The sequence below is a fragment of the Euleptes europaea genome, chromosome 6, assembly GCF_029931775.1.
Source record: "Euleptes europaea isolate rEulEur1 chromosome 6, rEulEur1.hap1, whole genome shotgun sequence".
In the NCBI taxonomy this organism is placed as follows: Eukaryota; Metazoa; Chordata; class Lepidosauria; order Squamata; family Sphaerodactylidae; genus Euleptes; species Euleptes europaea.
Genome location: NC_079317.1, coordinates 55,605,852 through 55,627,356, shown reverse-complemented (window position 1 = coordinate 55,627,356; position 21,505 = coordinate 55,605,852). Strand labels below are relative to the sequence as shown.

The following is a 21,505-nucleotide window of genomic DNA, read 5'->3' as shown; positions in this document are numbered from 1 at the left end:
ACACAACAGTTGTACTTATCGCTCAGACAGGATTTTACACACTGTGCTGGATACAGGTCAACAGAGCTGCTATCTTATCAAGATAAGTGTGTCGCTGAGTTCTTGCATGCACACCAAAAGCAGCATTTTAATGAAATTACACATGCACTGAATGCAAGGTAGAATGAAACATGGGATGTAACACAGAACGCCATCTGTCGCATATGCTCAGCAACCTCAGTAAGTGTTTCATACAGAAATTGACATTTTGAAAAGACACTTTCAATCCCTTCACTGAAAAAGTATGTTAACACAAACATGTGCAGATGGAATCCACAGCTGACCACTAAAGCTGCATTGTAGGTGAAGGATATTAGTGCTCATCACCACGTACAACTGATGCATTCAATCGGGCATCTGCTAATCTAAGAATCTGCTGTCCAACTGCAGATTCTTTACATCCTGAAATTATTCAGCAAAATTCAAAGCAGCCAACCCCTGGGTTAGCAAAATAACAAGAGGCAATTTTTCTGGCACTGCCTAGCAGTTTGCTATGTTAGATCACCTCTGTTGCTAGAGAAACTCCTTCCATGCTGCAGCACTGACTTTGAAAGCCAGATTACAAAATTATAGCTCCTTTGTCATAAATCCCTAAATTAATCACATCACAATATTCACTGCTGGCAACACAGATCACGCACTAGTGAAAAAAAAAGCAGCAACAATGTTATGAAGTATTTTAACTGGAAGAAGGAATATGATAATTTTCAGGCCTCGTTCTTTAAATCGGTTACTGCCGAAGCCTCCAGCTATGCATTTGTGCAGCCGCCAAACTAGATCAAATTAAATATTCTCTTTTGATTTTACTCTGATGGAAATGGAAGAGATTTGGGGCAGGGGGTATTTTTTAAAAAATGCGTGCAGTGTACACAGTTCAGAGCTGGGGAAAGGTCTCATTTCAATAGCTCTGGAAACTGGAGCCCTATCCAAAGAGTTTGCTAGTCAAGAACAGCAGCATTAAAATATTCTGGTTTACTAATATTTCTCAATCCCAACCTGAAGAAGAGATACACCAATCTGTCCCCTTAAGCTTTAAGATTAAGATCATCTTTGTCTGATGGAACAGAAGATGTGTGTGTATATACACACACACACATACCCACACATATAATAATAATCTGAAACAACAACAAAAATTTTCCAATATGTCTCGCTCTACAACCATAATAGCCTTGAGGAAGCTTCCAAAACGTGGGCACAAGATGAGACCTGGGAAATGTAACCATCTTTTTGGTCAAGGATGGCCAAATTCAGTATTCATAAGGCCACAATATATTCAATGCCCCAGTAGGCTAGAGATACTTGTTGCCATAAAGCCTATACAGAGAAGATTGTATTCCCATCTACAACTTTCTTAACACTGTTCTCTTCTTTTCCTCACAGAACAGACGCCAACCACAAACCTCACCTGCCAACACTGACCCCAGAAACCCTGTGGTCACAGTGTAACTTGGCTCAACTCAGTTGGGTAGCAGAAGAAAAATGGGGAGAATGGGGAGTTGGCAGTGTCCTGGAATGAAAATGTTATTTCCAGCCTGAGGTGGCATCACTACATTGCCAGTGACACTCTAGCGTTCGGTCAAAAATCTACACCAAATGCTAGAGCATTGCTGGTGACATTGGGGGTTACCGCATTATGTATTCCCAGCGATGTATTAGGAGTTTGAAAATGTTATAAAAAACATCGCTTTAAAAGGGTTTTTGGATGCCACAGCTAAAAAATGGTTGGAAGACGTCTTCACAGCTAAAGGGGCCAAACAAAGTGCGAACAGTATTTTTTATAACGTTTTCAGACTCTTAATACATCGGTGGGAATACTTAGAAAGTGCGAACAGTATTTTTAATAACATTTTCAAACTCTTAATACATCGCTGGGAATACATAATTCGGTAACCCCCATTGTTACATCACTGGTGAGCCTCCCCTCTCAACAGGTTAGTCTCCTGCCAGTTGGTAGCCTAGTTGCAGGCAGCCCTTGAGTAGCTTCAGGAACCACACCAGATAGTCCTGCCTGCCTTCATCTTATGTGGAAGCATTACCATGTATACACAGTCCTGTATATATGGAAAAGCTCCCACTAAAAAAGTGTGAAATGCCTGGAAATGTGCAGTTGCACACAGGGTCATGCATATTTTAAGGATGGGATGCAAGTCAATTGACCATAAAAATACTGTCAATTGACCACCAATTATTTGTGGTCAAATATTCCATGAAGCCAAGAATGATATAATGTATGGGTATCAGCACTGTGTCTCTTTAAATTACACTATAAACCAGTCACTTCTCTTCTTGGACCCTCTTACACATATTGATTGGTCCACAGAATAAAACTTCATACTGATGCTGAAGGTGTCATCTTGAGCTCATCTTTGTAAGAAGTAATTTTGCTTCTGCCCTTTATTTGTTTTAAACCAAGAAGTAAGTTTTTTAACAGTAATCATCAAGTCTTTTTTCTTGGCCTTGAATTAGCAACTTCAACATGCTGTACCTGCATATCAGCCCACACAGAGAAGACATATGTTATTTTCCAAAATTTTCTATATAAGACCTACAAACCCTTTATTCCTTTTGCATTTGAAATGTTCTGTTTCCTGAACATATCCAACTTTTAAATTGCCCTTGGGTTCTTTTAAGTTTTGTGTGATTTTATTTAAAACATTTTTATCTCAACTTTCAGTTTAGGGCAGGGCCGGATTAAGACCTTTAGAGGCCCTAAGCACTTAAAAGATTTTGGTGCCCCCATATATATAAAAAACAACAATTAATATTAAATTATTTAATAATTATTTTAAAATATATTGAGCCTAGTGTGATCAGTGTGATTATTCTCAGTTCCCAATTTTTCTTCATCCTTATGCTTTTTAAAAGGATAAGAGTAAAAATTGTGATTTTCAGTTTTTTTTTGTTTCCCTTGATGCCCTAAGCACATGCGTATTTTGCTTAATGGTTAATCCAGCCCTGGCTTAGGGTCCCCAAGGCAGCAAACACTCAAAAACATGAAAACAAGCTTTTAAAAATACATAATATAAAAACAATTAAAATGCACAGTCAGGAAGGAGGGTCAGTGAGGGAGCAGCAGATGAAACAGGTAAATCTTTACCCACTGGCAGAATAAAATGATAGAGGGCAACAGACGGATCTCTTGGGGAGGAAATTCCATAATTTTGGTGCCAAGACCAAGAAGACCCTTTCTCAGGTTGCCACCCATCTAGCCTCAGACAGTGAAGGCACCCCAAAGAACCTCTAAAGATGACCAAAGTGACTGAGTAAGTTCATATGGGAGTAGGTGGTCCTTTACCAAAACTTAGCACTGTCAGAAAACATCACTTTTGATACAATATAGAGGTAACCAGTAGATTGGAAAGCTACCTGAGTTAAATAAGAAAAATGTAGACTGACATGTCCATTTTCTCTCTGGAAACCCGTTGATGTTGTAGAAAGAACGCCTAGCCTACTTTATGAGTCTTAAGAGCCGTTCTGAGAGTAACAAATGTGTGGTATTATATGTGGCACTTGCTGGACTCATGCTTCTCTGGCTTCGCAAGAACCAAAGTTAGATACGATGACCTTGATTCCAAGCTCTCTGTCCAGAAGCTACCAATCCTAGAGCAGTTTTTATAGTAAGCAGGAGAATGTAACCTTTGTACCAAAAACCATTTTAAATGGAGAGGTGCAATGCCACATTGCTGCACAAAGGACTATCTTGAACCAAGTGTCCTGACTATTTAAACCCAAGTGGAGAACAGTACTGCAAAACCAGTGTCCAGGACCTGCAGTCACTAGACGGTTACAACCAGGTTTGTGCATATACGCTTTATTTTTATCCCATGTGTTCTTCAAGGAGCTCACATAAGTGTATTTTTTATCAGCATAATTCCTGATTCTGTCCTCACAACCCTGTGTGGGTTAAGCTGAGAGAGCACGACTGGTCAAAGGTCACACATAACGTTTTATGGAAGGCTGTGGATCTGAACACAGGTCCTCCAAATCCTAGTCCAATTATCTAACTACTGCACCACAACAGCTCTCATAGAAATAGATATTGGGGATGCAAAAAACTCTATGAAAAGTTCATAATTTAAAATGTTTCCTTTGGCCAACTAGAAGTAGAGATGGGTAAGCATTCCTTTATTTGAATCAAAATTAAGCGGTAAATTGTGAGGAGCATCCTCAAATACTTGAAAAATGTTTTAATGCCCCAAATTGTTCTAAACTGCATAATAAACACCTGTACAAGGATATTCTTGTGATGCTTTCTTGCAATTTCCCCCCACATACCTAGTCAAGTATTATCCCACAAAAATCAGTGCTTTTATGGGTTCCTAGAACTCACTGGGGGTGGGAAGATGCATAGTTTCTAGTATTCCAGCCTTTCCTACTTTGCCTACCTCACTCTCAAAGCAGAGGATGCTTGTGTTGGCAGAAGCTTCTTCATTGGATCACAAATACTTTGTGTCCTTCATACTGTTACCTAGGAACTGTAGTTTGCTCTAGTAAGCTCTGAACATGCACATGCCAACGTGATAAATGCTGCCAAATGATTAATGCCACCAACTGCATAGGTGTAAAATGCAGTTGATTTTAAATATGGCTTGATTTTTTAAATAACTTTTATTGGATTTACATCCTGCCCTATCCTGGCCAATCCCCCTACGATTACCCTCGGACTCATGTAATCCAAACAAGCCAATAAACTGTGACCACCAGCAGGTACCTGGCAAACTGCACTGCTGAATGCCACCACAGAATGTATGCACAGCAACTCCAAACACTTCTGTTTAGAAATTATCAACAGGAGATACTGAACTCCAGAAATGGGCATTGTGAACAAGGCAAGTTCAGTTTTCAAATGCCTTATTTGCAAAGATCAAACCATTCTTGATTAGAAGGCATGGGTAAAATAAATGCAGAGAAGGTATTTTGCAAAAACCATGCTCAAATGGGAAGGCAGACCATATGTTCCACAGTGCAAGCAAGAGCAAAAATGGCTCCGTCAACCAGACTGTTGTCATTTTGCATTACACACAATGTCTGGCCAAGTCTGATAACAAGGGAATTCTAACAGCGGCAGCAGCTTGAAGAAGTTTGTTGTGGTGGGTCAAGAAAGGCTTCACTCTCTTTATCTCAACTTCAAATACACTGTTGGAAAACTGGTATCAGTCCTACAGTTGCCTCCACAAAGCAGGCAAGGGGAAGCACCACACACTCCCCTGGAAGGGAAGATTCGTTTTTGCCAACCAGTGTTCTGTGATTGAAGAAAAACAGGATAGGAACAAAGGATTCATTAATTCAGGAGCTTGCTGAGATGACAGATGGTGGACAATGAGTTTCCTGGCCAGTTAATTGGTGGCAGGAGAAAAGAGAAGCAGAAAGAAAGAAAGAAAGAAAGAAAGAAAGAAAGAAAGAAAGAAAGAAAGAAAGAAAGAAAGAAAGAAAGAAAGAAAGAAAGAAAGAAAGAAAGAAAGAAAGAAAGAAAGAAAGAAAGAAAGAAAGAAAGAAAGAAAGAAAGAAAGAAAGAAAGAAAGAAAGAAAGAAAGGAGATAAAGGTTGATAGGGAAGCAAAGTTGAAAGAATGGGAAGACAAGAGAGAGTCCTACAAGGCCCTGGGACAGATAACAGCAAAGATATCTTGGGGGCCTGAACACAAGAGCAAGATGGAGAAGCCCCTAGGGCTGCAAACTGCTTAGCAATATCCCTGATTCACCTTAGAGGCTGCTTCCTTTGAATGGCCCATGGCTAACTAAAACTGACAAGGCCTCTAAGCACCCCAACTACATTTGAATTTCAAGAGCAATCAGGCTGTTCCCTCTCACAAGTATGGAACACTTAGCTCCTTTCCAGTTAGAGTGGGTCACCGAATTCGGAATGTACCTTGCTTATAATGTGTCAACTCGAACACTTCCAATATAATTGTGTTGATGATTTGCTCACGGTTCAGAACCAAACACAATTTCCAGTTTTGGGCATCTGCATAGGGGTTGGCAGTCAGCATGGTGGCTGTTCAGGTAGCCAATACTGGTGCATGCCATGCTCACAGCTTATGGGCTTGCTTGGATTACATTCACCTCAAGGTCACTGTGGGCACCATTTAAAATCCACTGCATACACTACTTTTGCACCTGCACCTAGGTTTCTAAGGTTGGTAGCATTCATCATGCTGGCTTATGCTCAGAACTTACTGGACTACCAGTCCCAAACAGCAGTGTGAAAACACATCAATCCGATGAATACAAACAAACCCAGACACACTTTGACTTTGGGAGTCATGCAGGGAGGCAAAAGGACCAGGCTGGAACACTACAGAGAGGGAAACCATGCAGCTGCCCCCTCCTTCATAGCAAGCAGAACTGAAATAATGTTTTTATAAAGATTTTTTTTAATGCTAGGCTTTATTTAACAACTTTTTTTCAAAATAAAATATATAAATGAATGATTGATTGATGAGGAAAGTGGATGGGGACAGCAGTGTTACAATGTGCATGCACAGAACATTTTCAATCCAATTTTGAACTCCTGAAAAAGCAAACTTGTTAAAAGTTTGTGGTCCTGTTTGAAAGTTGCAAAAAAAAAATGAATAAAACAAAGAATTAATCAAACACCCCCATTCCTAACTACTGATGAACTGGCAAAGAAAAAAAATTACCTTTTCAAGAGTATTTTCTGGAGGTAGAAATGTTGTGGTTTGGGATAGCCAGTATGTATTGCTGCGCCATCAACCTTTACCATTTACTTTAGCCAAACCTGACTCTCTCAGCAGATGAAAATAAATGGGAACTAATCAAACATTTAAAACAGAAACGTTAAGTAGGGGAACATTTTAAGCTCCCTGGATATTCAATAACAAAATTAAAAATCACCATACTTGAATAAGAAAAACAGCTTTCAAAGGGAGCCTCAAATGCTAAACTGAGTTGACATCCATATGCACATGTGGGCTCAATAGAGCTTGGGCTCGATAGGGACTGGAAGTGGATGGCTCACTACAAAACTAATTGTCACTCTATTCCTCTTTGTCAATTCACGAACAATTGGGGAGTGGCCCAAACCTATCTCTCATTGAACCAGTTGTAATAAAAATCCTCAACATTTACATCCTTTTGAGCCCACTGATTTTAACTCTACCTAGTCCTCCACCTTTCCTCTTTTAACTGGATGTTGTTTTCATTTATGTTTCATCTCTACAATGTTAGGTAACACACCCATGTTTTAGACTGCTGGTCCTGTTTCATAACAATTGTGTAACACTTCATGTGTTTGCAAAAGTGAACTATGCCTCATGCAAGCTATAAATTGAACTAGTATGTTTTTATCCCAGCCTTCCTCCAAGGAACTCTATTTGTATTTTGTCCTCACAACCACCCTGTGAGTTAGCTTAGGCTGAGAGACACTGCCCCAAGGTCACCCAGCAAAAGCCATGGAAGGGTGGATATTTCAACCTGGATATCCTGGATCCTATTCTGACACTCTAATAAAGGGGCAGGCAACCCTAGTGTTGCCAACCTCCAGGTGGTGGCTGGAGATCTCCTGGGATTACAACTGATCGCCAGGTGACAGAGATCAGTCCACCTGGAGCAAATGGCAGGTTTGGAAGGTGAACTCTACGGCATTATACGTCATTGAAGTCCCTCCCAAAACTCTGCCCTCCTCAGGCTCCACCCCCAAAATCTCCAGGTACCTGGCATGCACACCAGCACATCAGGCCATTTTGCTTGTCATCTGGGGCCAGATGTTTGCCCAGGCAACCGAAGCACCAGCAGCGCAGGAGAAAGGAACTGACTTGGCTTAGACCCATCATCCCCTCCCAGAGCTGCACAGCTACCAGCTGGGACCAAGGCAAATCTTTCAGATGCTGGCAGCACTGGGCTTGACTTGCTACAATCATGTCTGGCCAAGCACAATTCTCCTCTCACCCCCACCCCCATTTTGTTTGCCAGAACACCAGCATCTAAACAGGAAGACGCTGTTTTTTCCCCCAGGATTTGGATCAAAAATGTTGACTACCCCTGTTCTACCCATTACACCATGCTAGCTAATACTACAATAACTTTGCTGGTCTTTAAAGTGCCACAAGGCTGTTGTTTCAACATAGCAGACTACTACTTTTCCATTTTGCCAATAGTAACCACCCTGAACTTAACCTGATTGATGAGTTTTGCTTTCAAGCTGACAACCTACTTGATCTCAGGCTTTAATCTTTCTTCTGTCAACACAAAAAGGCACTTCACAGAGTGAGTTACCATCCATTATAGATCCCCTGCCCTCCTACCAGTGTGTCAGCAGTCAGTAAAACTGCAAACAAACAAACAAAAAACTCACTAAGGGAGGCTTTTGAAAATAGAGAGATTGGATTTTGGCTTTCCAGAGCTGAATTCAATTCATTCAGCTCTGGAAACGTCATTCATTCAGTATAATAGATGTGAAGCAAAAAACATACAGAATCTGACATTGTGAAGAGGACCCCCTACCCTAAGTACAGTTGTTTTCTTTTCCACATAGTAGCTTCCATTCACTTCTGTGAGAAAGAATAAAGAAGCAGTGTTTGAGCACCCTCCACAGGCCAGGAGGAGTAACACACCAGAAGTGCTGTATGACCAGAAACCAGGAACTGGAATTCAAGAATTTAATATTTCTAAAACTTACCTTCTGTTTATCTGAGATTCTTCCAAACAAACTAGTCCAGTTTAATCTGCAGGAATTCAACTGAAGGCTACACTTGATAGGGCTCTGCCTTAGACATGCTCTCTTCCCTCCTCCATTTCTTTGTTGTACTGAACATCCAGCCTGATGCACAGAGCTTGAGAATCAAAGCAGCACTATTTTGTGGTATTTAGTTGGTCCCAATAAAAGTCATCATGAGACTTTTGGTTCTGAATTTTGTCTGTGGAGCAAGGCCAGACCTATGAGGTCTTCATGTTCAGATAGGAATCAGAGATCACTTTATTAGCATAGTTTTTCAAAGAAACTTGCTGTCTTGGAACAGCATAAAAGCATCATGTGAAGAATGGCTGCCAAATGCTTCCATTGTATCAGAAATGTAAAATCAATTATGAATTTTTTAGTCATTCTTTACAAACGAGGTCTTTCTACTGGAGCCAGATGTGCTACTTCTATAAAGGTAAGGTAAAGGTCCCCTGTGCAAGCACCGGGTCATTCCTGACCCATGGGGTGACGTCACATCCCGACGTTTTCTAGGCAGACTTTGTTTACGGAGTGGTTTCACAGTGCCTTCCCCAGTCATCTTCCCTTTACCCCCAGCAAGCTGGGTACTCATTTTACCGACCTCGGAAGGATGGAAGGCTGAGTCAATCTTGAGCCGGCTACCTGAAACCAATTTCTGTTGGGATCGAACTCAGGTCATGAGCAGAGCTTGGACTGCAGTACTGCAGCTTACCACTCTGCGCCACGGCTACTTCTAGAAGCCGTAAAGAGATGAAATAGCTCCCTCTGCCCTTTGAAATGGGAACAGTAAAGAGAAGCTAGAGGCAAGGAAATGCTAAAATGCAGGGAAATAGCATAGCCTCTTGCGAGACAAGCAAGACATATCCATAAGGCCATAAGTGTCTGTCTCAACATCTGGGCAGATGTTGACAACCCGTACTGCAGGACTTGACAGCCTGCAGCACACAAGCTGTTAGACAGTGTTTAATGCCAGCTTACATCACTCTCCTAGGCCCACACTGGTATATGCTAGGCACTGGTATGATCACAAGTGTACTCAGGTTGATAGCTGGGGAAAAGCAGATTGGCCAGTTCCATGGAAGAACTGCTGTTTCTTGTTCACTTCACTGTGTTGATTAGAATAACCAACCACTCCACATCCAAATAGCCCCATATCCATCACTTTAAATCTGGTTCAAAAGTTTATTTTGATATTTATCCACAATTCTAACCCTCCCAGCCTTGAAGGCTAAAGAAAGGATAAAAAAATTGCCCTTTAAAATAAGCAAAAGACATTTAATAGATGATGAAATGTACTCCTAATACATTGGCCTTTGGCTGGTAACCCAGTACCCATAACTGGGAAGTGATTCAACCTCGGGGTGGGGGGGCATACCACCGCGTCATAACCATTTTTGAAGGACTTTTTTTAAGAGGAAAAAAATAACGTGAGGAAAAATGAAACACTGGGAGAGAAAGATGGCATATATGGTTAAAAATAAAAAAATTACAGTGGGTAGGTCCCACGTTGCAGGAAGGGTTGCCAACCTCCAGATAGTAGCTGGAGACCTCCTGCTATTACAACTGATCTCCAGCCAATAGAGATCAGTTCACCTGGAGAAAATGGCCGCTTTGGTAATTGGACTCTATGGCATTGAAGTCCCTCCCCTCCCTAAACCCCACCCTCCTCAGACTCCACCCCAAAAACTTCCCACTGGTGTCGAAGAGGGACCTGGCAACCATAGCTGCAGGTAAGGATTAAAAGTGGCCTGAAGATCTGAAAATGCTGGAAACTCTTGCCCTAGGCCAGTGGTGGCGAACCTATGGCACGCGTTCCAGAGGTGGCACTCAAAGCCCTCTCTGTGGGCACACGTGCCGTTGCCCCAGCACAGAGTTTGCCTGAGTTAGTTTCCCCAGCTGAGGAGGCTGGGGACCAATGGTGCCTTCCCGGCTCCTCCGGGAAGCGCCAGGCTCCTTCCCAGTGACTTCTCCGAAGTCGCTGGCTGCGCGCTCCGGAAGTGAAGACAACGACGAGCCTTCTGCCGAGGACTGGAAGAGGCAGAGCCGGGACAGAGCTGGACTGGGAGTGGGACACCTGGGCGGCCGTCTGCGGCAGGCTGGTTGGTGACTGCAGCGCGGGGGATTGGCGGTAAGGGCCGAATGGGGGCCCTCCTGGCGTTTGTGCTGGAGCCAAGCCCTTCGCTTAGCTCAGGTTTCCACTCTGCTCGTTCATGCAACCGAAGGTGCCTCAGCGCGTGCAGAGGGCTGTCCCCACCATCACACCCCCCCCCCCCCGCATAACAGTCTTCTTAAATTCGTATGAAGATAACAGTTGGAAAAAGAACCAAACTGAAGGGGTGGAGGCTATGCTCCAGCTGCTTTCCTTCCCCCGCTCGGCCGCCCATGAAAGGTTGCCAACCTCCAGGTAGTAGCAGGAGATCTGCTATTTCAGTTCACCTGGAGAAAATGGCCGCTTTGGCAATTGGACTCTATGGCATTGAAGTCCCTCAGGCTCTGCCCCAAAAACCTCTCTCAGGTGGCAAAGAGGGACCTGGCAACCCCAAGCTCCATGTGGACCTCTAGCTGTGTTGGCACTTTGCAATAAATACATGGGTTTTGGGTTGCAGTTTGGGCACTTTGTCTCTAAAAGGTTCGCCATCACTGCCCTAGCCTATAAAGAAGCCATGCGCACAGCAATAAGTTGAGAGGAGACAGACTCTGAGCGGAGGCTCTTGACCTTGTGTCCTCCCCCTTCTGCGCAGAAGCTGTCCTGTCTAAGGTTATGATTTGTCTATATTGTCTAAGCCACTGTACTTTCACTTATGATTGCAAACTGACTTGCTGCCTTGCTGTCTGCTCTGAATGCATTATTAAAGCTGTTTAAGGTTCATGGTCTTCCTCTGAGTTTTTCCTATAACTAGGAGAACCTTCTGAGACACCCACATCACTGACAAATCACACTTAAAGACTGATGCAGGGATATGACTTCCTGTCTTACATTAAAAGATTAAGGATGACAACGGGGGTGGGGGATGAAGAGGCAACCCCATTTAAACTGAAAACCACCATCCCAACACCAACGCCATCTTTCTACTGTGAGGAAGCTCTTCTGGTATTTCTATCTCCTTTTCCTTAAAAATAAATAAAAGATTGGTTTTGGCTAAAAAGGACTTCAGTATTTCTCTCTACAACAGTCTTCCCATGCAAGAAAATAAAGTTAACATTTCTGTCAAACTTTTTCAAAAGGGTTCTTTCAAAAGGGTTCTTATCAGTGATGCTGATAAGTTTTTTTATTTATTTAGTTATGCTTTCTATAGCCTGTCTTTCTCACTGGACTCACGGTGGATTACACAGTGTAAGTCAATATAATTGACAGAATAGGATATTCAATAAACAATACAATAGGATTATGGTTGTAGAACCAACCAGAAGTCTAAAAACAGAACTGAAGCAAAGCATTAAATACATTAAAAGCATTAAATGATGCAAAATTCCATAGTAGGATCCTAGTTTCAGCAAGCTATACACAATAGTATAGACCACAGTCCCTTAATAATTTGTCCAAGTAACTGTGCATTATTTAGTACAGTGCAATGCTATTGCCTGTGTAGAAAAGCCCTTTTGAATAATTCAGTTTTGCTTAGTTTGAGGAAAACCAGGAGAGTGGGAGCCTTCCTGACCTCCTCAGGCAGACCATTCCACAAGGAGAATGTGTACGGGCAGTTGATTTTGCCCATTTGCAGGTTGCGGAAAACCCTGCTCTGATGAGTGGAGCTGTCATGGCTGAATGTACGGGGATAGGCAGTCTCGCAGATATGAAGGGCTTTGTAAGTGAAAGTTAATAGTTTAAATTGATCCTGGTAACTCCAAGGCAGCCAGTGGAGTACCTGCAGGATGGGAGTAATATGCATGCTCCATCTAGCTCCCAATAACAGCTAGGGTTGCAGGTCCCTCTTCACCTCTTCAATGTCATAGAGTACAATTGCCAAAGCAGCCATTTTCTTTGGCTGAACTGATCTCTATTAGCTGGAGATCAGTTGTAAAAGCAGGAGATCAGTTGTAAAAGCTAGTACCTGGATGTTGGCAACCCTAATAATAGCCGAGTTGCAGCATTCTGCAGATTGATTTCCAGATTGATTTTGAGGGGAGACCAATTACAGTGCAGTGCAGTAGTCTAGTCTTGATGTTACTGTGGCATGGATCCAGGTGGCCAGATCAGTCATATCAAGGTAAGGGGCCATCTTTCAAGCTAGCCTGAGTTGGAAGAAAGCCGTTTTTGCAATTGCATTAACTTGCTTGTCCAGTAATAACTGTGGGTCCAGTATAACTCCAAGGCTGTCAACTGAGTCAGTGAGCGTCAGCTGAACTCCATCAAAAATGGGGAGTACAGTGTTCATCAAAATCTCTGCCTTGTTACTCTCCTGCTGACTGGAAAGGATGTCCTGTGCACACACATCCCAAATGAGAATCATTCGCTGAAGCAAGGATATTTATTTTATTAAAACATTTTATCCCATTTTTTAGTGTGAGAGTTCCCAAAGCAGCTAACAGGCAGATACAAATTTACTATTTATTTACTTTATTTATAGTCTGCCTTTCTCAATGAGACTTAGGGTGTTTTACAGGATATAAACAGCGCAATCTGGCAGCACAAAACAACCAACAAACAATGTAACTGGACAAGGATTACAGAATTAAGGAATAATGCAAACAACTAAGGTACATAAACTATAAATAATGTAGATTGTGGATTACCAGGTAAAGGCAATGCAGTAAAAGCAGATGATACCTACAATAATCATTACACTCGACTATTCCATTATAAAGGTGCCCGCCTGGGCTGTTCAATCTACTATTGTTCACTACACCTGCATTGTCAAGTGTTCAAGAGCGGAAGACTCTAATCTGGAGAACCGGGTTTGATTCCTCATTCCTACACAAGAGCAGCAGACTCTAATCTGGTGAACCCAGTTGGTTTCCCACTCCTACACATGAAGCCAGCTGGGTGAACTTGGGCTAGTCACAGTTCTCTCCGAACTCTCTCAGCCCCACCTACATCCCAAGGTGTCTGTTGTAGGGAATGGAAGGCAATTTAAGCCGCTTTGAGTCTCCTTCAATAGGCAGAGAAAAAGCAGGGTATAAAAACCAACTCTTCTTCTTCTAATCTCTTTTTGAAAATGCCCTTTTGCACATTCTGAAGAAGTGTGGGAACCTTCCTGACCACCTCAGGCAGGTCATTCCACAAGATGGGGGCTACCACAGAGAATGTAAATGAACAGGCAACTACCAATCTTAGTGGCACCTTTAGAAGGCTTTGTTCAAATGATCAAAGCTGTCACATCACAGGTCAAGCATTTAACAGCATCATATTCAAAATCAACCCACTAACAAAGCCAGCTCACACTGATCTCTATTTAAATAGAAAGGTGTTCACTGTTTCCTAAAAATTGAGAGGGAGGGTGCAGTTGTATAATACAGGGGAGGGAATTCCACAGTCTGGGCATTGCCCGTGAAAAGACCCTCTCATACACTTACACACAAAGTCTCTCAAGGTAACTTCAGTATCCAGGCAGGCTTGTTTTGAAGAAGGTATCCTGATTCCAAATCATTTAGGATTTTTAGGGTCAACACCAGCAATCACAACTGGGCTTGGAAACAAAGGGGTAACCAATATATATATAATCAACATAATATCTGAAAACTCTTCAAGAGTCAGTTAACAGCTTTAGGCAATTGCAGGAAAAGATTGTACCCTTCCTATGTCTAGCCACTGAAGACTTTCATTTAAAAAATTAATTAATCTTGGCCTCCTAATTGGAACACAAGAAAAATGATTCCACTCTACCAGTGCAATCCTAAACAGAGTTATACCCTTCTAAATCCATTGAAGTGAATAGGATTAGAAAGGTGTAACTCTTAAGATTGGACATATTATCTATATATACCTGATAAATGAGTAAAAACTGATCTAACACAGCTGCAGCTAGGAGATTTTGATTGTGCCTTCCACAATTAATGGTTGTACATAAAAATTCCCAATAGCATATCTGAAAGATAAAATAAAATCCAATAGCACCCAGTGTGATGCCACCACTTCCCTAGATTGTGCTGTGTTTGATGCATTGTATTACACTGTCCAGTGCGCCTGCTACATTACATCAATTCTTGTCCAGTTCATTTTTGTGCGCTTCTAATGAACACTTTATACTGATCTTTGTGTGTGTGTGTGTAACCTTTTTCTAAAAAAACTGTTAATTATGTGGGCAGGTTTTGAGCAGCTCTTAGAGAAAGAACTTGATAGCAATAAAGACAAAGAATTCACATATAATTCTAAAATCTTTACTAAGTTGCACTTGCTGCTGTTCATTTTCTGCAGAAGCATGTACAATTGGAACTATTAAAGTGACCAGACTCCTGAAAACTAACAATGTCACACCTATAGACGCCATGACACCTGCCAGTACTTTCCATGGCGCGTGCCAAACTTTTCAGAAAGGGGGTGGAGCCAATGTTATTGTGTGTGTGTGTAAAGTGCAGTTAAGTTGCTGTTCTTATTCCAATGAAAGGGTTTTCCATGGCTGCAATACAAGGTTCCCAACTGCCAGGTAGTAGTAGTAGATCTCCTGCCATTACAACTGAACTCCAGCCAATAGAGATCAGATCACCTGGAGAAAAATGGCCACTTTGGCAATTGAACTCTATGGCATTGAAGTCCCTCCCCTCCCCAAACTCCTCCCTCTTCAGGCTCCACCCCCAAAATTTCCCACTGGTTAAGAAGAGGGACCTGGCAACCCTACTGAGATAGCAGTGGCAGATACTAGAGCAGGGGTGGGGAACCTCAGGCCCAGGGGCCGTATGTGGCCCCCGATGACATTTTTTTTTGCCCTCGGGAGCTCCGGGGCCCTGCTGCAGAGGCGGGGCACAGGGCGGCCCTCCCAGAGGGAGTTCCTGGCTTACAGCGGCGCTGCGGCGCCCTTTGGACCTCCTCTTGCCGACTGTCGGCTGTTGAGCAGCAAGAGGGAGGGGGAAAGAGGCTGGTGGCTCCCTGCAGCAGAGCATTCATGCAGGAGCCGATCGGGCTTCGGGGGGGCCCTTTTGTGGACTCTGGGGAGGAGAGGTCATGGAGACTGGGGCCCGGTCGAGCAGGGCTCTGTGCACCGCCGTGTGTGTGTGGGCAGGGGAGGCTGGGGCCCGGTCGCACAGGGCCAGCATGTGCAGGTGTGTGTGTGTGGGGAGGGGGGAAGCCTTTTGTCTTTTCTTTTTTTCTGTCACTTTCTCCTTTCTCTCCCTCTTTCTCCCTCTTTTTCTGTCTCTTTCTTTGTCTTCCTCCGTCCCTTTCTTTCTCCCTCCCTCTCCTTTTTCTCCCTTCCTCCCCTTTCCTTTCTCTGTTTTCCTTCCTCCCTTGCCAATCGACTGTGGGCTGCGCCCCCCTGGCACCTCGTTTGCTCGTGCCCACTGCTGGCTGCCCTTCCACCTGGGAGGGGGGAGCGGGGGCACCCTGCAGGCCTTCTCTGTGTGGCCTCCCCTGGGGTTGCCAACCTCCAGGTGGTAGCTGGAGACCTGGCAACCCTAGCCTCTCCCCCCCACCGGGAGATCTATACCTGGTATGGCCCCTGAAAGATGTCATAAATGTGCAAATGGCCCTTGGCAGGAAAAAGGTTCCCCACCCCTGTACTAGAGGATCAGAAGAAGCAGCCAGGACTGTGATTGCATTTCTTCTTGCATTTCTTGCCTTCTTTTTCTTTCTCCCTTCCTCCCCTCTGGGCTCTCCTTTGTTTCTCTTTGTTCCCAAATCTCTTTCACAAACCCCCCCTTGGGGTTTCCTTCATTTCTTTTTCATCCCTTCTGCTATTCTTGTGCAAGACAAGAAGGAAGGAGTTGTGTTTGGCTCTGCCTCCTGAGGCAGCCATTTTTGTTTGGCTCCGCCCCCTGCAGGACCACTCCTACTCAAAATTGCAAAAATGCCCGGAGGCTCACAAAGGCTGGGGGACCTCTGATAGAAGCCATCTGTGTCATTTCAGCCTGTCATGTACCCGACTGCTTCACCATTCAGAAACAAAAACAAGAAGTTTACCAAATCCCCTGGCCCGAAGGGCACCGGGGGGGGGGGGGGCTGAGAGCATCACTGTTAGGGTGGACTCAGCCTGGTGAATCAGCAGCTTTGCAGAATATGTTATGAAGAGACTCGGGAATCAAATCCCAGTTCAGCTATGACACTCCCTGGGAGAATTTGGGGCAGTTGTTCTCTCTCAGACTCCCTTAACCAATAAGACTGTTGCGAGGATAAAACGGGGAAGGGGAAACCTGAGCCTGATTTTTCTTTTAAAAGGGCTAGGCAGAGGGATAGCCAGATCAGACTCAGCGGCTCCACCATACTGCCTGCTTTTCCTGGCAACTTTTGCAAAGGTTTCCGCACAGGGCGCTCGGGCGGTTCTTTCCCCAGTCATGAGCTCTGCTGCATCAGGCGGAACCAACATCTCGTCCCTCGGAATGCTGTTTCCAGCACTGGCCAACCTTTTGCCTCCGGGTCTAGGGAACACTCGGACAAGGCCAAGAGGCAACAAGCAGGCCGAGACTGTGCCGGAGAGACAAGAGACAGTGGGGTTCCGGTTGCCGTAGCCGGCCACCAATTGCCCCACGCTGGACTGAGTTTATCCAAGGCCTAGCAAAATGGCGCGGAGTGACATAATAAGGCAGCGGCGTTGCACGCCTCTGGCCCCGCATACGGCCGGTGCTGCACTGAGGAACCGGAAAGTCGGACTTGCGCTTGCCTTTCCGCTCTTGCCCCACCCCTTTAGTGCCGGACCTTGATTGGCTACTCAAGTGCTTCCCCCCCACCCCTCACAAGTCACATGAAACACCATTAGGCGCCGCACGACGGCTCGCGATTACCGTTCAACGGCCGTTGGAGCCGTTAAACTCGTGCGCGCGCGCGACGCCACGTGAGCCCGCTTCCTCCAAAAAGGACAGCAAAGGGTCTCGAAGCCACGGCAGCCTCTCCCCCTGGCGGCAAACCTGATGCGCTGCAGCCTCCCCCCGCGGCAAACTAAGCCCGTCCCTTGAAGGGCTTCGCCGCCGCTCCCCGGCCGCTCACCATCATCGGGACTCCATAGAGCAGCGTCTTGTTTTTGGCCAGCGCTCGCGGGAGGCCCATGACTCGTGCAGCTTGGCCGGGTAGGGCACAGAGACAGGCCGCTCCCAGAGCACTTCCTGTTCTGAAGAACCAAACAAACAGCCCGGTCCCCCTGGATCCCGTAGCCCGAAGTAGCAAAGTTCCGCCCGTGGACGTGCAACATGGGTGCGCGCGCGCAGGCCTGTGCGCTCGTGAGTAACCTGAGCGCCGTTAACCCTCGCATCGGAATGCAGATCCCTGCCTTTTCAGCCCGACGGCCTGCAACTAGCGTGGCAGGCGGAAATACGACCGGTGCGGTTGCCCCACCTTAGAGACAAAGGCATTCTAGAAGGGCTGCAAAAATTGTGACTAATAGCAGCGAGCTCCATGTGAAATAATAATGAATAGAGTGGTGTGGGAATGAATGGTGCGCTCACAGTTCTTCCGGTGAGGCTACCCGGCGCCCTTGATTTCACTGAATCTGTTTCATCCTTTTGCCTTTGCCTGCTTCAGCCCGACAGCACCTAGCAATATCCTACCGTATTTCCTTCTTTAAATGTGTAACGTGTTCTCAACCATAAATCTCTCTTACCACACAGCAGAGCCAGCAATAAAAGTTAAAATATGCATAGTATAGTATTGCTCCATGTTCTCAAGATGGAGCAAGGGACACATAGGACTAAACAGGCCACGGACATAAAACAGGGTGCTGCTACCTAGTACCTGTGATGATGGGCTTTAACAATTGATAAATGGCAGGCTAATACCGGGTGGCAACTTTAGATCTGAATTCCAGATCGGATATGATTTTTTGTTTGTTTGTAGCGGGGAGCAGTTATGATCAGTTAGCCAAAATGCTGCATATATGCCACGCTCATTTGAAAATTTCGAATAACCTAGTTTGGCAAAGTAAATTTGGCTGTTGTACTGGTGTTTGCCCATTAGATGGCACACTCTTTATATCAAATAATGTGGCAAGAGAATGGTATCAAATGTTAATGCAATTGCTTTTCTTGTCGTTTTCAGAGCCCCAGAGAATCCAAGGAGATGAATCAGATAAAATCATACCTTTTATGTGATGATCTTCTGTTATGTTAAAAAGCAAGCATTGGGTTTGAAAGCGCTCTTCTCAAAGCAGAATAAAAAGAGCATCACACCACGGTGTTTTCATACTACTTTTAATATTGAGCCACAAAAGAGACTGAACAGGTTGTTTTTCCTTGTGCTTTGCTTGATTTGCAAATTCACCAAATTATATACTTGAATGCATATTTCCAGAGACACACCATTCTGAAATGCAAGTAGTGTTGGATTGGGTCAATTGGGTCTGCAGTGCTCTCCTTTCAAGGAAATTGACCTGGAATTTCCTCGCGCTCACAATGAAGGGTTCAGTCCATTTAGCTGAACACCTCTAACCTGGCTCAAGTTTCAGTCATTTTGATTCCGAAGTGCTGTAAGAGCTGACGTTCCTATGTGAACTAAATTGCATTAGGCCCATTACATCGCCAACATTTTTTTGTATTCTGTACCTTTTTCATTTTATTTAATCTTTTGAGCATATAATGCATTCAAAACCTTGGCAGGGGTAATCAAGCACAGGTCTGTTGTAGCCACTTCTATATCTCATAATGATGGATTCCACTGCTATTTAAGGAAAATATGTGGATGAATGCATGCATATATAGATAAGATCACTGAAGAAAGCCATAGTTCAGAAGTGTCATATTGCAGAGGTGATCTGCAGCTTCTCCCCTGCTCGCTTTCCACCCAATGTGTGTACATTCTTCTCTGTATGCTAGGGCGGGGAGAGGGGAGAAAGACAAAACGGCTTGCCTACATCCAGTGCCAAGGCTGGTATATCAAGTCAGCATGTAAACAAGTAGAGGAGAGAGAACTTTGTAAGCTGAGGAGAAAGCCTTGCAGCAGAAGGATAATCTGTTTGCTGGTGGGGTTTTTAGACAATACAGGATGTGCACTTCAGTACTAGGGATGGGGAGCCAAGAAGTCATAACTGCCAAACAATGGAGAGGAGTGGTGGTGGAGATTAACTTTCCCCTAAGGACAAGGCAGAGCTGAGCTGGGCAAAATCTGGACAAAGTTGGGGATGACTATCATCCTGATCCTTGGCTTGTTTCCTGGGAGGATAGATGGGATTGACTTCTTGATAAGCGTTCCTAGGATTTATTCCCCTCTGAAGCAGTCCGACATGAGTGGCAAGTTCTCTTCAATTTCTGCAAAGGGGCTTCAACCTCTCCACCCCACATCATTTTCTCAAACTGAAATGATGTGGGAAAGGGGAACTCCAATGGGCCCTCCAGTTAAAAGGATCAGACAGTAGGTGGTATGTATGACCTCTACCTGAATAAGGATGCCAGGCTGAGCCTGGCAACTGGCAGGAGGGTTAGGGTGGAACATGGGGAGCATTTGACATCTTTGACATCATTACATCACTTCCAGTTAATACCCAGAACTTATATAGGGTAGCTCTAGGAATCACAGGAAAATCTATGGTTTTTCCTGGAAGTGTCAAAGCAATATCAGTAATGTCACTGGTTGGAATAGAAGGCTGCCAGCAGGAGACCTCCTGCCATAGAGGGAGGCCTGGCAGCCCTAAATACTGACCTTGATAGACCAATGATTTGGCTCAGTATAAGAAAGCTTCATGTGCTCAGACTTTGTTCTTTTTTGTTGTTCTGCTTGACATGAATTTAAGTTGCATTTTTATTTTATTATTTGTTTACAAAATTTCTATCCCACCTTTTTGCCCTCACAAGGGCCACACAAGGCAGTTTCATTTTTTATCATCTGAAGAACAGTAGCCCTGTTCATATTACAGTGACAGCTTGCATGTATGTGCATGCTTGTTGCTAAGAAATAGCCAGCGCACTTTCACTTTACAAATGAAACCAAAGATTGAGTACCTGGATGAATGTAGAGTGAGCACTCTTAAGAGCTGTCAGACTATTAAGGCTACCAGTCTGCCCGCAAGTAGCTCTAATAGGCTACAGGCCCTCATCATATACCAAATCAGGCCAAGACAGTGAATGCATCACTAGTCACATCCCTTTAGGGTTGCCATGTCCCTCTTCGCCATTGGCAGGAGTTTTTGGGGGCAGAGCCTGAGGAGGACAGGGTTTGGGGAGGGGAGGGACTTCAATGCCATAGAGTTCAATAGCCAAAGCGGCCATTTTCTCCAGGTGAACTGATCTCTTTAGGCTGGAGATCAGTTGTAATAGCAGGAGATCTCCAGCTAATACCTGGAGGCTGGCAACCCTACATACCTTGGATCTAAAGGTATCTACCCAGGGACAGATGGAACAGATCTCTGTATCCATCAGTCATAGATGACATCAGGCTAATGGAGATGGTAGGGGGAGGATTTGTAAATACAGCCACTAAGCTCTTACCCTTGCAAAGTCTCCTTGGATACACCCCTACTGTTCTGGATGCTCCACAAAGAGCAGATGGCCTATACCACTGTAAACCAGGTAAAAAGAGGTAATGCAAATACCTTGTCTTGAAAGGTTTCTCCTCCTAGACATTGTATTAATACACAGAAGAATCAGGATGTAACCACAACTAAGCCTGTTAGTGGGGGTCACTGGAGGAAACAGCTGAAACTAGGGTTGCCAGGCCATGCCTGGGCAACCGGTGGGATCTGGGCTGGGGGGTCGACACGGGGGCACATGGCATTGT

The 21,505-nt window shown here is 44.4% G+C and overlaps 1 protein-coding gene across 1 annotated transcript in view; it reads right to left on the bottom strand.

Annotated features, from left to right (window-relative positions):
• The window catches only part of LOC130478731 (cytochrome c oxidase assembly protein COX16 homolog, mitochondrial), a 54,837-nt gene extending 36,976 nt beyond the window's left edge, over nucleotides 1–17,861 (bottom strand). The window contains exon 1 of the mRNA XM_056850920.1: nucleotides 17,792–17,861. Within this exon, the coding sequence (XP_056706898.1) occupies nucleotides 17,792–17,851 (60 nt within the window). The 5' untranslated portion in view covers nucleotides 17,852–17,861. The remainder of the gene's footprint in view (nucleotides 1–17,791) is intronic.
• Nucleotides 17,862–21,505: the final 3,644 nt, after the last annotated feature.